Below are 17235 nucleotides of genomic sequence, written 5' to 3'. Positions count from 1 at the left end.
CTACTAAGCTACCACTGGAAAAAAAACAGTCCTACAACAGATTTGTGTTGTGTTTACATTGTGTTGCACTGGTCTTACTTAGCTACATAAAAAAATTATGAGATATACACTGATCAGCTATAACATTGAAACCACCAGCTTGTTTCTACACTCACTGTCCATTTTATCAGCTCCACTTACCATGTAGAAGCACTTTGTAGTTTTACAATTACTGACTGTAGTCCATCTGTTACTCAGCATGCTTTGTTAGCCCCCTTACATGCTGTTCTTCAATGGTCAGCACCCCCACAGGACCACCACAGAGTAGGTATTATTTGGGTGGTGGATCATTCCCAGCCCTGCAGTGACTGTGACATGGTGGTGGTGTGTTAGTGTGTGTTGTGCTGGTATATTTAAATACTGTGTCCACTCACTGTCCACTTTATTAGACACTCCTACCTAGCTGGTCCACCTTGTAGATGTAAAGTCAGAGACGATCGCTCATCTATTACTGCTGTTTGAGTTGGTCATCTTCTAGACCTTCATCAGTGGTCTCCGGACGCTGCCCACGGGGCACTGTTGGTTGGATGTTTTTGGTTGGTGGACTATTCTCAGTCCAGCAGTGACAGTGAGGTGTTTAAAAACTCCATCAGCGCTGCTGTGTCTGATCCACTCATACCAGCACAACACACACTGAGAATTATCCACCACCCAAATAGTACCTACTCTGTAGTGGTCCTGGGAGAGTCCTGACCATTGAAAAACAGCATGAAAGGGGGCTAACAAAGCATGCAGAGAAATAGATAGACTACAGTCAGTAATTGTAGAACTTCAAAGTGCTTCTATATGGTAAGTGGAGCTGATAAAATGAGTGTAGAGACAAGGGGGTGGTTTTAATGTTATGGCTGATCAGTGTATTTTCTAATGGATTCTGCAACATCCTGCTTTTGTATCATTTGCTGCTCTCAAATAATGCACCAGCTGTCTCAACCCGCCAGACACGCAATGATTGATGTGAAAACTTTACTGTCAACTTCCTGTGTAGTGATAAACCATTCCTCACTGCTCCCCACGCAGTTTGAAGTTCCCCTTCAAACTGAACGCTTTCGCTCCCTACGCTTTGGAATCTCACTTAAATAGCTGAATTGTCTGTGTAGTCCACTTCACAGAGGACTACTGGTGTGACTGGAATACACCCAGAGACTGCTACTTGTCCAATATGTAGCCTCATAGTAAACTAAGCTTTAAAGATTGGACTCACTCGATTTTTATTCAGCACATTCTGTATCTGTGCCAAGTTGCTGCTTTGTCTGGTTTTTCAATTGTCTGGGCACTTTTGATCTTTGGCCATCTTTTGACCATGTGCTTATTGGACATCCCATTTCAAAAACAAGTGGTATTACAATAGAGTAACTTTTATGTAATATTTTCAGCTATAATACCAGCCACAGTGTACTGTATATTCTGTGGGAATTTGTGAGTATACAGTCAAAAGAGGATTTGTATGGCTGGGTACTGATGTTGATCAAGAAAGCCTCAATTAATGTTCCAGTTCATACCAAAGCTGTTCAATTTATGGAGTTTCTTTATAGACTATGCTTTGTGCACAGGGGCAAAACTATGCTGGATCAGAAGAGGGCCTTCCCTAAACTGTCACAGCAAAGTTGGAAGCCCGTAATTTCTTTTATATAATTGATTTTTTACACCTGTTAGCAATTGCCTTGACCAAAACACATAAATTCAATAATTAGATGGGTGTGTTAAAACTTTTGTACATATAGTGTACAGTATACACCAATCAGCCATAACAATAAAACTACCTACTTGTTTTTACACACACTGTCCATTTTATCAGCTCCACTTACCATATAGAAGCACTTTGTAGTTCTACAATTACTGACTGTAGTCGATCTGTTTCTCTGCTTTGTTAGCCGCCTTTCATTCTCAGCACTGCAGTAACACTGACATGATGGTGGTGTGTTAGTGTGTGTTGTGCTGGTATGAGTGGATCAGACACAGCAGTGCTGTGTCACTGCTGGACTGAGAATAGTCTACCAACCAAAACTATCCAGCCAACAGCGCCCCATGGGCAGCATCCTGTGACCACTGATGAAGGTCTAGAAGATGACCAACTCAAACAGCAGCAACAGATGAGCGATCGTCTCTGACTTTACATCTACAAGGTGGACCAACTAGGTAGGAGTGTCTAATAGAGTGGACAGTGCGTGGACACGGTATTTCAAAACTCCAGCAGCGCTGCTGTGTCTGATCCACTCATACCAGCACAACACACGCTAACACACCACCACCATGTCAGTGTCACTGCAGTGCTGAATGACCCACCACCTAAATAATACCTGCTCTGTAGTGGTCCTGTGGGGGTCCTGACCATTAAAGAACAGGGTGAAAGCAGGCTAAAAAAGTATGTAGACAAACAGATGGACTAAGGTCAGTAATTGTGGAACTACAAAGTGCTTCTATATGGTAAGTGGAGCTGATAAAATGGACAGTGAGTGTAGAAACAAGGAGGCGGTTTTAATGTTATGGCTGATCAGTGTATGTGTGTATGTGTGCATTTGTTAGTGAGGAAAAAATAAGAAAATATATTGGTATTCCACGGGTGTGCTGATCTGCCAAAGTGGAAGTCTAGAATGGAACACTTTCATGTATTTTTTCATCTTTGTTAACAGCTTTTGTCTGTGTGTTGTTCTCTTTTCTGCTCGCTCACTTTGTTCTGTTACCCCTTGACCTAGTTTTATGAAAATCTCATCTTCCTTAATAATAAAAATAATAATCCAGATATATATTAGAGTCATTCTAGTTCACATGAGAGATGTACTGTATGTGGAACATTCACCTCCATGTCATCATTGTGCTGAGAATGACCCACCGTCTAAATAACATCTGACCAGTGGGGCGGTCTAATATGGTCTTAATAGAATTCAGGGGACAAGAAAGTTAACAGAGCAACATATGGGCTACAAATAGTAATTGTATTTTCACAAAGGTTACAGTATCTGTATGGTAGGTCAAGCTTATAAAATAGCATATATAGTATGTATTGTATATATTATTTATATTATATATATTTTATAAGCTATGCCTACCAAACAGTATATATATTTTATATAAGATGCTCAACTTCATTACATTTATTAATAAACATCCATTCCTGCATTTCAGGCCTGCAACACATTCCAAAAAAAGTTGGGACAGTAAAGCATTACCACTTTTTAATGTTGCCATTCCTTTTCACCACACTTAAAAGACGTTTTGGCATCGAGGATACCAAGTAATTTAGTGTTTCAGCTTTTATTTTGTCTCATTCTTCCTGCAAGCACGTCTTAAGATGTGCAACAGTACGGGGTCGTCATTGTTGCATTTTTCATTTCAAATTCTCCACACATTCTCTATTGGGACAGTTCAGTACCCGTACCATCTTCTCCCGCAGCCATGCCATGTTTTTATTAGTCAGTAAAAGGTTTTATTACACATAGTAAAACATACAAATGTAAAATCTGTGAGCTTATGTTGCCCAAATTTAAAAAGGCTAATTTAATATAAATTCAATAATTCTATAATAATAAATAAACTGATAAATTACTTAGTTGTATGTAATCAGAAATGGTTTGTAAAACTGTTCTGTCACATATCAAAAATATAATACTACAATATAAGACTGTTAACTAAAATAAAAACTTAACCATTATGTTCATGTTTGTGTTTCAGGACTGAGTCTGTAGCTGAGAAGATGCTCACCAACTGGTTTGCCTTCCTCCTTCAGAAGTTCCTTAAGGTAACCCGATGAGCAGTAGACTGATACCTCTTCAAACTTCTATAAAGCAAAATAATCTCACATATTGTGTACTGTGTATGCTAGAACTGGTTTCATTGATCAGCCATAACATTAAAACCACCTCCTTGTTTTTACACTCACTATTTTATTTTAGCTCCACTTACCATATAGAAGCACTTTATAGTTCTACAATTACTGACTGCAGTCCATCTGTTTCTCTACATACCTTTTTAGCCTGCTTTCACCCTGTTCTTCAATGGTCAGGGCCACCACAGGGCCACCACAGGGCCACCACAGAGTAGGTATTATTTAGGTGGTGGATGATTCTCACCAATGCAGTGACACTGACATGGTGGTGGTATGTTAGTGTGTGTTGTGCTGGTATGAGTAGATCAGACACAGCAGCGCTGCTGGAGTTTTTAAATACCATGTCCACTCCTACCTAGTTGGTCCACCTTGTAGATGTAAAGTCAGAGACGATCGCTCATCTGTTGCTGCTGTTTGAGTTGGTCATCTTCTAGACCTTCATCAGTGGTCACAGGACGCTGCCCACAGAGCGCTGTTGGCTGGATATTTTTGGTTGGTGGACTATTCTCAGTCCAGCAGTGACAGTGAGGTGTTTAAAAACTCCAGCAGCGCGGCTGTGTCTTATCCACTCATACCAGCACAACACACACTAACACATCACCACCATGTCAGTGCCACTGCAGTGCTGAGAATGACCCACCACCCAAGTAATACCTACACTGTAGTGGTCTTGTGGGGGTCCTGACCATTAAGGAACAGGCTAAAAAGGTTTGTATAGAAACAGATTTGTAGAACTACAAAGTGCTTCTATATGGTAAGTGGAGCTAATAAAATGGACAGTGAGTGTAGAAACAAGGAGGTGGTTTTAATGTTATGCTTGATTGGTGTATAAATAAACTTTCTCCCCTGACCGAGGAGGGCCACAGACTTTCATGCGCCCCCTCCGACATGTGTGCAGTGATATCCGTGAAATCAAAATTTTTTGTGCATGCTCCATGACCAGCCAGCATTGTCTGTAATTGTAAGACCTTCCCCCTAAAATGTAAAGGCTATTAAAGTTAAACTGGGGTGGACAAGCTACTAAACTCAATTTTAATGCATATGGGCATATAGTGTATTTAAATGAGCTTCAAAGGATGTGATGGGAAGATGATGGAATATCAAGACTTATGCAACAATGTCCGTATAGGTGGAGTGGGGAGAATAAATGAGATGTTAGGTTAAAAGTTGTTGGAGTTTTAGATGTGGACCTTAATCCATAACCCAGTTTGTATAGAGTAGTGATGTATTTTTCTAAATTATACATTCATGTTCACTCTATAATCTTCATCTCTCTGCAGGAGTGTGCTGGGGAGCCTTTGTTCATGCTTTATTGTGCTATAAAGCAGCAGATGGAGAAAGGCCCTATAGATGCCATCACAGGGGAGGCCCGCTACTCTCTCAGTGAAGACAAACTCATACGCCAGCAAATCGAGTACAAGACACTGGTTAGTACTCCACCAATACAATGAGTGAACACAGTATGGTTTAGGCTTTTATTTAATTGTATCTATATTTGTGTATCTACGTATATCTATCTATCTATCTATCTATCTATCTATCTATCTATCTATCTATCTATCTATCTATCTATCTATCTATCTATCTATCTATCTATCTATCATCCATCCATCCATCCATCCATCCATCCATCCATCCATCCATCCATCCATCCATCCATCCATCCATCCATCCATATATATATATATATATATATATATATATATATATATATATATATATATATATATATATATATATATCCATCATCTATCTATCTATCTATCTATCTATCTATCTATCTATCTATCTATCTATCTATCTATCTATCTATCTATCTATCTACCTGTCTGTCTGTCTGTCTGTCTGTCTGTCTGTCTGTCTACCTACCTACCTACCTACCTACCTACCTACCTATACACACACCGATCAAGCATAATTACCACCTTCCTAATATTGTGTTGGTCCCCCTTTTGCTGCCAAAACAGCCCTGACCCGTCGAGGTCTCCACTAGACCCCTGAAGGTGTGCTGTGGTATCTGGCACCAAGATGTTAGCAGCAGATCCTTTAACTCCTGTAAGCTGCGAGGTGGGGCCTCCATGGAACCTCAAACTCGTCGTTGTGCCCCAACAAACTGTGATGCACTGTTTATTCTGACACGTTTCTATCAGAACCAGCATTACACGGGCCAGGTTTCACTCCCAACGTGCATCAATGAGCCTTGGCCGCCCATGACCCTGTCGCCGGTTTACCACTGTTCCTTCCTTGGACCACTTTTCAGAGATACTGACCACTGCAGACTGAGAACACCCCACTAGAGCTGCAGTTTTGGAGATGCTCTGACCCAGTCGTCTAGCCATCACAATTTGGCCCTTGTCAAGCTCGCTCAGATCTTTACTCAGATCATTTTTCCTGCTTCTAACACATCAACTTTGAGGATAAAATGTTCACTTGCTGCCTAATATATCCCACCCACTAACAGGTGCCGTAATGAAGAGATAGTCAGTGTTATTCTCTTCACCTATCAGTGGTCATAATGTTATGTCAGGTCAGCGTATATGCATTTTATTTATCAATGTCGGTGTACAATGTTTGGTTTGAATTGTATTGGTGTGTGTGTGTGTTGTGCTCAGACAGACTGTTCATTAAGCACTAATATTCTGCTAAAGCTAAAATTGGGCTCCTGCAGTGGCTGTGAAATTACATTTCTGGTGCCATCAAATGGCCTTTTTCTCAACCTCACTATGTACCTAGCATCCCACCAACCTGAACCGGCTTCATCTGATTGCGCTTCATTAGGATCAACCTCATCATCCTCACCCCTGTTTTCTCTCCCGCTCGCTCTCATAGATTTTGAACTGCGTGAATCCAGATAACGAGAACAGTCCGGAGATTGCTGTGAAGGTGCTGAACTGTGATACAATCACCCAAGTAAAGGAAAAGATCCTGGATGCCGTTTATAAGAACATGCCGTACTCTCAGCGACCCCGGGCTGTCGACATGGACTTGGGTGGGTGCATGATATTGCTATGTTTATATGAAGCCTAATACTAGCTCAGTAACACACCTCTAATGCACTAATCAGCCATAACATTAAAACCACCTCCTTGTTTCTACACTCACTGTCCATTTTATCAGCTTCACTTACCAAATAGGGGCACTTTGTAGTTCTACAATTACTGACTGTCGTCCATCTGTTTCTCTACATACTTTTTTAACCTGCTTTCACCCTGTTCTTCAATGGTCAGGACCACCACAGAGCAGGTATTATTTAGGTGGTGGATCATTCTCAGCACTGCAGTGACACTGACATGGTGGTGGTGTGTTAGTGTGTGTTGTGCTGGTATGAGTGGATCTGACACAGCAGCGCTGCTGGAGTTTTTAAATACTGTGTCCACTTACTGTCCACTCTATTAGACACTCCTACCTAGTTGGTCCACCTTGTAGATGTAAAGTCAGAGACGATCGCTCATCTATTGCTGCTGATCCACTCATACCAGCACAACACGCACTAACCCACCACCACCGTGTCAGTGTCACTGCAGTGCTGAAAATGATCCACCACCCGAATAATACCTGCTCTGTGGTGGTCTTGGGAGAGTCAGATGGACTACAGTCAGTAAATGTAGAATTACAAAGTGCTTCTATATGGTAAGTGGAGCTGATAAAATGAACAGTGAGTGTAGAAACAAGGAGGTGGTTTTAATGTTCTGGCTGATCGATGTATAATGTTGGTTTTGCATCATAGACACCGGAATCTACACAGTGCATGTTTTTGGCAGGAAAATAATAATGAATCCGTGTTTTGTCTATATATGACTGACCAGACTGGCTCCCTATCGTATTCCTGGCATAGACACTTTTCACATTCATATAACACAAAAGGCCCCCCAACAGTGGTGCAAATCAGCCTTCCAACACTTCGCTCTGAACGGCCGCTTCCATTGTGGGATATTTGGACCTGGAATTGGCGCCGCTCCGGCTCTATTTACAACTGTCATCTGTGCATCTGGCAAGCACAGTCTAATAAGGACCGTTCGACAGGGAGGAAAATCAATGATCATTCTTTCTCGGCACCTGTCTAATTAGTCGTCGGCAGATTCATTAGCATTTTTTAATTCAGGGATACGTGGGTTTTGTTTTCAGAGTGGCGTCAAGGACGGCTGGCACGAGTGGTCCTGCAGGATGAAGATATCACAACCAAGATTGAGAACGACTGGAAGAGACTCAACACACTCATGCACTATCAGGTAAGATGGTTTGTCTGAAATGTTAATCAGCACAGCATGTCTTTTGACTTGTTTTTTAGCTTAAAATGCATGTTTTCAGGCTCTGTTTGTCGTAAGTAGCCCCATCTGCGTTTTACAGCTGCCGCGGCAGCATTTCCATACTGGCTCGTGAAGGATATGAGTGATTATTTGGCAGGCTCGGTAAAAAGGTTAGGTTTGTCTGGAAGCATGTATTAAGCTCTCTGTAGGGACCACATTTGTCCATATTATTATAATACACAAGAAATAGACAGTCTTATTTGAATTGCAAAGTGGATTTTATGCGTATGTGAATGTAGCCTTAATATATGCAAATGCAGCTTTGATTAAATAATTAAATTAAATTGTCTTTGGCTTTTGGAAGTTGGTTTTAGACAAACAATGATTTTTAAGATAGATACTTACCAGCATATAAACAATAACATATACACTGATCAGCCATAACATTAAAACCACCTCCTTGTTTCAGCTCCACTTACTACATAGAAGCACTTTGTAGTTCTACAATTACTGACTGTAGTCCATCTGTTTCTCTACATACCTTTTTAGCCCACTTTCATCCTGTTCTTCAATGGTCAGGACCCCCCACAGGACCACCACAGAGCAGGTATTATTTAGGTGGTGGATCATTCTCAGCACTGCAGTGACAATGACATGGTGGTGGTGTGTTAGTGTGTGTTGTGCTGGTAGGTCTAGAGGATGACCAACTCAAACAGCAGCAATAGATGAGCGATCGTCTCTGACTTTACATCTACAAGGTGGACCAACTAGGTGGGAGTGTCTAATAGAGTGGACAATGAGTGGACACGGTATTTAAAAACTCCAGCAGCGCTGCTGTGTCCGATCCACTCATACCAGCACAACACACACTAACACACCACCACCATGTCAATGTCACTGCAGTGCTGACAATTTTGCATGTTATATTGCCAATGGTCAGGACTCTCCCAATACCACTACAGAGCAGGTATTATTTAGGTGGTGGATCATTCTCAGCACTGCATTTACAATGACATGGTGGTGGTGTGTTAGTGTGTGTTGTGCTGGTATGAGTGGATCAGACAGCAGCGCTGCTGGAGTTTTTAAAAATTGTATCCACTCTCTGTCCACTCTATTAGACACTCCTACCTAGTTGGTCCACCTTGTAGATGTAAATTCAGAGACGATCGCTCATCTATTGCTGCTGTTTGAGTTGGTCATCTTCTAGACCTTCATCAGTGGTCACAGGACGCCGCCCACGGGGCGCTGTTGGATGGATATTTTTGGTTGGTGGACTGTTCTCAGTCCAGCAGGGACAGTGAGGTGTTTAAAAACTCCAGCAGCGCTGCTGTGTCTTATCCACTCATACCAGCACAACACACCCTAACACACCACCACCATGTCAGTGTCACTGCAGTGCTGAGAATGATCCACCACCCAAATAATACCTGCTCTGTGGTGGTCCTGGGAGAGTCCTGACCATTGAAGAACAGCATGAAAGGAGGCTAACAAAGCATGCATAGAAACCGACGGACTACAATCAGTAATTGTAGAACTACAAAGTGCTTCTATATGATAAGTTGAGCTGATAAAATGGACAGTGTGTGTTTTAATGTTATGGCTGATCGGTGCAAAAATGTACAAATGTTCAAACTGTCCGGTTTTAGTTACAATTTTAGCATTTGCTTACTTTAGCTTTGGATTTCGACGTCTGATGTAAACATGATTTTATACGCTGTTCTGCATCCTCATGACTGACCGGTCGAATAATTGCACAAATAAGATGCACATGTGTTTTGAATAAAGTGGCCAATGAGGATATGCAGAACTTAGTGTAGGTTACTCTCAAATACTCGGAGACAGCAGTATCTTTAAATAGAAATGTGATAGTGCGGTGGTATTTAGATGGAATGGTATTTAAAGCACTTCTCACTGATTACTGTTCCTGATTGCACCGGGCTGATTAGTCTGCCAGGCTATAAAATAAGTGTTTCATTAGCCTAGGTGCTACGGTTCTCATTTTCCTCCTCGCCCATCTTCTAATCTCAGACCTAAATCAATTTAGTTTTTTTAAAAGTTACAAAGGAGTCACTCGCTCGCGCTCTCCGTCTCCTTCTGTCTCGGTCTAATCAGCCGAGGTGAAATTGTTAACCTTGCTCAGGTTGAACACCATTTGTAGGCTGGATGTGTGTCCCTGAGGGGCTGCTGTGCTTTCAGAGCAGCAAATTAACTTCCAGTTTCAAGGATTTGAGTGGCACAAAAGATGAAAAAAATTAACAATTTAAATGTGCATAGTGAGCTAAGTAGTCTATCGGATAAAGTGCGTATACACTATATTGCCAAAAGTATGCACTCGTATGCCCTCACACACAAATAAACTTGAGTGACATCCCATTCTTGATCCATAGGGTTTAATATGATGTCGGCCCACCCTTTGCAGCTATAACAGCTTCAACTCTTCTGGGAAGGCTTTCCACAAGGTTTATTTCTAAGGTCAGACACTGATGTTGGACGAGAAGGCCTGGCTCACAGTCTCCGCTCTAATTTTAGGTGTTCTATCAGGTTGAGGTCAGGACTCTGTGCAGGCCAGTTAAGTTCTTCCACACCAAACTCGCTCATCCATGTCTTTATGGACCTTGCTTTGTGCACTGGTGCGCAGTCATGTTGGATCAGGAAGGGGCCATCCCCAAACTGTTCATACAAAGTTGGGAGCATGAAATTGTCCAAAATCTCTTGGTATGCTGAAGCATTAAGAGTTCCTTTCACTGGAACTAAGAGCCAGAGTCCGAGCCCAACTCCTAAAAAACAACCCCACACCATAATCCCCCCTCCACCAAACTTTACACTTGGCACAATGCAGTCAGACAAGTACCGTTCTCCTGGCAACCGCCAAACCCAGACATGTCCATCGGATTGCTCTAGAGTCCAGTGGTGGCGTGCTTTACACCACTGCATCCAACGATTTGCATTGCGCTTGGTGATGTAAGGCTTGGATGCAGCTGCTCAGCCATGGAAACCCATTCCATGAAGCTCTCTACTCACTGTTTTTGAGCTAATCTGAAGGCCACATGAGGTCTGTAGCGATTGACTCTGCAGAAAGTTGGTGACCTCTGCGCACTATGCGCCTCAGCATCCGCTGACCCGCTCTGTCATTTTACATGACTTAACACACCGTGGCTGAGTTGCTGTCGTTCCCAATCGCTTCCACTTTGTTATAATACCACTAACAGTTGACTGTGTAATATTTAGTAGCGAGAAAATTTCACGACTGAACTTGTTGCACAGGTGGCATCCTATCATAGCACCATGCTGGAATTCACTGAGCTCCTGAGAGCGACCCATTCTTTCACAAATGTTTGTAGAAGCAGTCTGCATGTCTAGGTTCTTGGTTTTATACACCTGCAGCGCCTTTGCAAACACTTGGTATACCTTGGCAAGCACCTAGGAACCACCTAGTACCTGATACACCTTGGCAACTTCCTAGTAACACCTTAACAACCACCTAGAAACAGCTTAGCAACTCTTTAGCAACTAACCTTTAGCATAGCAAATGACTATCAGGACCCCCACGGGACCACCACAGAGCAGGTATTATTTAGGTGGTGGATCATTCTCAGCTCTGCAGTAACACTGGCATGGTGGTGGTGTGTTAGTGTGTGTTGTGCTGGTATGAGTGGATAAAACACAGCAATTCTGATGGAGCTTTTAAACCTTAGACCTTACTGTCACTGTTGGACTGAGAATAGTCCACCAACCAAAAATATCCAGCCAACAGCACTGTGGCCAGCATCCTGTGACCACTGATGAAGGTCTTGAAGATGACCAACTCAAACAGCAGCAATATATATTACATCTACAAGGTGGACCAACTAGGTGGGAGTGTCTAATAGAGTGGACAGTGAGTGGACACAGTATTCAAAAACTCCAGCAGCGCTGCTGTGTCTGATCCACTCATACCAGCACAACACACACTAACACACCACCACCATGTCATTGTCACTTCAGTGCTGAGAATGATCCACCACCTAAATAATACCTGCTCTGTAGTGGTCCTTTGAGGTCCTGACCATTGAAGAACAGGGTGAAAGCAGGCTAAAAAGGTATGTAGATAAATAGATGGACTACAGTCAGTAATTGTAGAACTACAAAGTATATGGTATATGCTATATGGTAAGTGGAGCTGAATGGACAGTGTGTGTAGAAATGTGATTGTTATACATGATTGGCTTCCAATGGATGAAGCTACCCAGCAACTCCTTATACTCTAGGTGTGCTTATATGCCTGATCTGCTAAGTCTAAGTTCAGGACAAGCTGAATACCCCACTGTTTTGTTGAGGGTGGCCTTTGTGGTAAAGCCCCTCTGCTCAGAGAGCCTTTGCTGATGACCATCAGAGAAAGCTAGAGGCCAGGAATCAAAGATATAGGTGAAAGGATTGACTTTTTCTGTTTGATTGAGGCCTTATCGCACCAAATGCTGCCCTGTTATCAGTCCACCCCATTCACTATCGGCCAGACTGCCCAAGCCGGGATTATCTCTCAAGGGCAAATCCACCTCTGCTTAATTATCTGCCATCTCTATCCACACTGACATTGCTTGTCTGCTCGTCCGGCTGCTTTACAGAAGAATCGGGAACATCTGCACAGAGATGAGAAAATGGTTGGGGTGTCTTATGTTTAGAGTTTATAAGGTTAAATCAGGGTGTAAATATTCTCTCATTAAATATTAACCAGAACAAAGTACATTAAGTGCCTAATAAACCTGGCAAATGGTTAGAAGGGGCAATATTTGCGAACCTCAGCCAATTAAAAGATTTTATTTAGTTAAAGCATGCTAGGACTTCACTTAGGCTTATGAAGTCATAGTCGAGTACATTACATTACGTCTGGGAAGTTAAGAAGTCAGCCATCGTCTCCGGACGTGGTTTCCACCTTGCATTTAGACCTTTTCAAGTCTTTTGGTTTGTGAGGTCCATCTGGGAATTAAATGTTTGTTTTTTATTTAAAACAAAAAAAAAACAGGACATAACATTATGACCACCTTCCTATTATTGTGTTGGTCCTTGTTTTGCTGCCAAAACAGCCCTGACCCATTGAGGCATGGACTCCACTAGACCCTTGAAGGTGTGCTGTGGTATCTGGCACCAAGATGTTAGCAGCAGATCCTTGGATTGGACTTGTTCGTCCAGCACATCCCACAGATGCTCGATTGGATTGAGATCTGGGGAATTTGGAGGCCAAGTCAACACCTCAAACGTGCCCATTGTTGGTGCTTTCGGCAGTACACAGGGGTCAGCAAGGGCACACTGACTGGTCTGCGGCTTTGCAACCCCATACACAACAAACTGCGATGCACTGTGTTTACTGACACCTTTCTATCAGAACCAGCATTAACGTCTTCAGCAATTTGAGCTACAGTAGCTCGTCTGTTGGATCAGACGACATGTGCATTAATGAGCCTTGGCCGCCCATGACCCTGTCGCCGGTTTACTACTGTTCCATCCTTGGACCACTTTTGATAGATAGTGACCACTGCAGACTGGAAACACCCCACAAGAGCTGCAGTTTTGTAGATGCTCTGACCCAGTCGTCTAGCCATCACAATTTGGCCCTTGTCAAACTCGCTCAATCCTTACGCTAACAGGTACTGTGATGATGAGATAATCAGTGTTATTTACTTCACCTGTCAGTGGTCATAATGGTATGCCTAGTCTGTATATAATGAACAAATTTGCTTAAAATTAACCACATCAAACAAGAGGCAAATTAGAGTACCAGCAATGTTAAAAATGCTATTCTGACACTATGTAGTACAAAGTATGCAAATTATAATGACCTCCAAGTTACAGCCAAGTTAATGGGTCTCAAAGCTAACTGCTAATAACCTAAATTGTATTAACGTGTTAATAATAATAGAGTGGAACTAATAGTGGACCCACAGTGACTACTTTATAATAGTGGGATTTTCTGCACCAGAGTAGACGTGTTATCTAATATAAGGTCACTATTTAATAATCATAAAAGAGGACACTTGGGGCAGGATGGCAGCATGGGGCAGACAGACACCCACACTGGGTGGAAGGTTAGATCCGGAAAGGGGGGTGGAGAAGCGTAAGTAATTTAACATTCACCAATTAATTGGTGGCACCACGGCAATGTGTTTTGTAGCTTACGGTTTTAAATGTGACATTGAGGGGATATTCCGCTACCACTTCAGCGCCGGGATTCTGAACTCCTCGACGTTGCCACCAGTCGGCTGGGTGCCATCTAGCGGGCATAATTGGCAGTGCCTAGGTAAAAAAGGGTGACATTGATGCTGTTAATGGGGTCTTTTATGATGTCAAAGATATAAGACACATACCAAAAAAAATATGAATGGTCAGAGTGAAAAAGAAAAGTAAAAAGAAAGGTTAAAAGAGGTTACCTCTCGAGAGTCAGCGTGATGAGCTGACTTGATTTTTGCCACAGTCCTCCACCCCTTCAAGTGTCTCTCTAGCCAGACCATTAGCTCCCTGCTCGATAGGAGTCAGTCCTGAACTGGACGCTCACTAATGGTCCTGGGGGAGGAGGAAAGTGGAGTGGAGAATGGGGGGCAAGGAGAGGAGCGGTACCATGTAGGAGGAACTGCAGACACCTAGCAGCCTTTACGTTCTGGCCGAGGCAGGGACATTATGGAGTCTATTACAGAGATGAGAGGTTTTTTTTGCTTTTGTGAAATGGACTTTATAAAACCTTGAGTAGCTCAGCCTGTCAAGGTGGACCTCAAGCTCCTCATCTCACATTTAGTCTCTTTTTTCTTCCCCCCTTTTCCACAATGTCATTGTGTCCGACTCCCCAAATGTAACTTTCTCTGCCACGCCACCTTTTTTGACCCGACCAAGGAGTCAGACTGTCACATGCCTGCCTTTTTCATCCGCCAGTATCAAAGTATCATAGCTGTCTGTAAGTCACTCATAAAGGCAGCCCAACCAGCCCTGTCGACCTCCCTTTTCCAGCTATGGCCAGTCAGGCCAGTACTCATACTCATTATCTCATGATCTCAATGGTGGTTGCTAAACTAAACTAAAACTAGTCATTTGCTATGCTAACAGGTCAGTTGCTAAGAGGTTGCTAACCTGTTTCTAGGTTGTTGTTAAGGTGTTAAAAAGAAGTTGCCAAGACGTATCAGGTACTAGGTGGTTGCAAAGGTGTTGCTAGCTAAACACTGTGAATCGAAATGTATACATATACACAAAATCTTAATTTAATGCCTGCAACACATTCCAAAAATGTAAAACAGAGGCGAAAGATTCAGGTTTTTCAGAGCAAAGATGGTTCTTCATTTGCCACTTTGCTAAAATCTGCATGAGCGATTGCAGGAAATCTAGTGATTTTACCATCTACAGACCATAACATTATTAAAAGCTTTCAATAATCCAGAGAAATTTATGTGTTTATAGATAAAAAGAAACTAATATTGAATGCCTTTGATTTAACCCTCAGACAGCACTGCAATACTGCTTATAATGCTATAAAGTATCACTCATTGGCTTAGACATATTTGGGAAAACCATTGTCAGTAAACAATGGTAAATACAAGTTTAAACTCTACTACATTAAGCTAAACAACATCCAGAAATGCTGCCAACCTCTTCAGGTTCTAGTCTGGATTCTAAAAGGAACTATCTTGGTTGTTGCCTGTGATTGCAGGAAATTTAGGGATTTTACCATCTACAGGCCATAACATTATTAAAGGTTTCCAAGAATCTATGTGCGTATAGATAAAAACAAACCTATACTGAATGCCTGTGTTCTGTCCCCCAGACATTTTTGTAATGATTATTTTACAGTAAATATTACAATAGTGGTTTAGAAATATTTGGGAAAACCATTGTCAGTAAACACAGTTCGCCACTGCAGCTACAAGTACAAGTTTAAACTCTACTACACAAAGCTGAATCCATCTATCAACAACATCCAGAAATGCTGCCAACTTCTTCAGGTTCTAGTCTGGATTCTGAAAGGAACTATCTTGGTTGATGCCTTCAGTTAACTTCTTCAGGTTCCAGCTTGGGTTTAAAAATGATCTTGGTTGTTCCCAGTGCACAGTTTAAACGACAGCTCCGGTTGTGGTATAGTGGTGACTTGGGTAACTTGAACATCTGTGAAGGCACAATGAATGCTAAGCGGCACACATTTTTGAGCAACATATTTGGGACATTTTTCCTACAGTCCCAACTTTTTTGGGACTCTAAATATTTGTATGCCTGTATCTTACCGCTACTTCTTTGTTTGCATGCCCCAGTCCCCAACATCTGTCCATCTCTGTCTTTTGAATAGAATATATTTTCAGTACCTGAGTGACCCCATACATTTTCTCGTTACCGTTATTGGCTGCAGGTCTACCAGTCTGCTTTTTAGTCATTAAATCCCTTAAGGCCTGAGGATTGATAGGTCTCTCGATGAGATTACTTTAATGTGCCGTCATGCGGCTGGGCTACTTATGTCTCAGATAGATAATGCTTCCAGAAGAGCAGAGAAGAAAAAAAAAAAAAAACATTGACTTGTTTTATCAGATGAGCTATTTGCATCACTGCCCTTCTAATTGCCTCTGACTGCTCCGAGATTCTGTGGAGCCGAAGACCATGACGCGCATCTTGACTCTTAAACAGCATCACTGCAACTTTGATATGAAACTGAACCTTCTCTTTTTGTGTTAGCTTCTTACTAATACCAAGTATCAAGCATTTTCTGTTATTTTCTGCATCAGTTTCATGCTTCATTTAGTAGCTGAAATTGCTTCTTTACACAACGTGGTAATGGACGTTTTTTTTTTCTCTCTCTGTGCAGGTGTCAGACCGCTCTGTAGTGGCACTTGTACCGAAGCAAACCTCCTCCTACAATATTCCTCCCACAGCCAGCATTTCCCGCTCATCTATAAGCAGATATGGTAGGTGATATTGTTAAAACTCTTTCTCTATATGATCAAAACAGATGCCATAATTGTTTTTTTGTGGGGGATTTACATAGTTAATGCCTTGCTGAGGGGGAAGGAGGGTAGGTGTTCAAAATTCTCAAAAACTTGATTAAACAACATATACATCCTGGACAGTCTGTAACAGTGCAACACACTCCAACATTTACTTACTTACACCTAGAGGCGATTTAGA

The 17235-nt window shown here is 42.1% G+C and overlaps 1 protein-coding gene across 1 annotated transcript in view; it reads left to right on the top strand.

Annotated features, from left to right (window-relative positions):
- Window positions 1-17235, top strand: part of plxna2 (plexin A2) — a 344169-nt gene that overhangs the window by 312609 nt on the left and 14325 nt on the right. The window contains exons 23-27 of the mRNA XM_063016157.1: window positions 3709-3775; window positions 5143-5289; window positions 6692-6851; window positions 7988-8091; window positions 16916-17015. Of these exons, the coding sequence (XP_062872227.1) occupies window positions 3709-3775; window positions 5143-5289; window positions 6692-6851; window positions 7988-8091; window positions 16916-17015 (578 nt within the window). The remainder of the gene's footprint in view (window positions 1-3708; window positions 3776-5142; window positions 5290-6691; window positions 6852-7987; window positions 8092-16915; window positions 17016-17235) is intronic.

This window comes from Trichomycterus rosablanca, chromosome 19 (genome assembly GCF_030014385.1).
Source record: "Trichomycterus rosablanca isolate fTriRos1 chromosome 19, fTriRos1.hap1, whole genome shotgun sequence".
NCBI lineage: Eukaryota > Metazoa > Chordata > Actinopteri > Siluriformes > Trichomycteridae > Trichomycterus > Trichomycterus rosablanca.
Note: the sequence above shows the minus strand (reverse complement) of the source record. Positions and strands in the feature narration are given on the sequence as shown.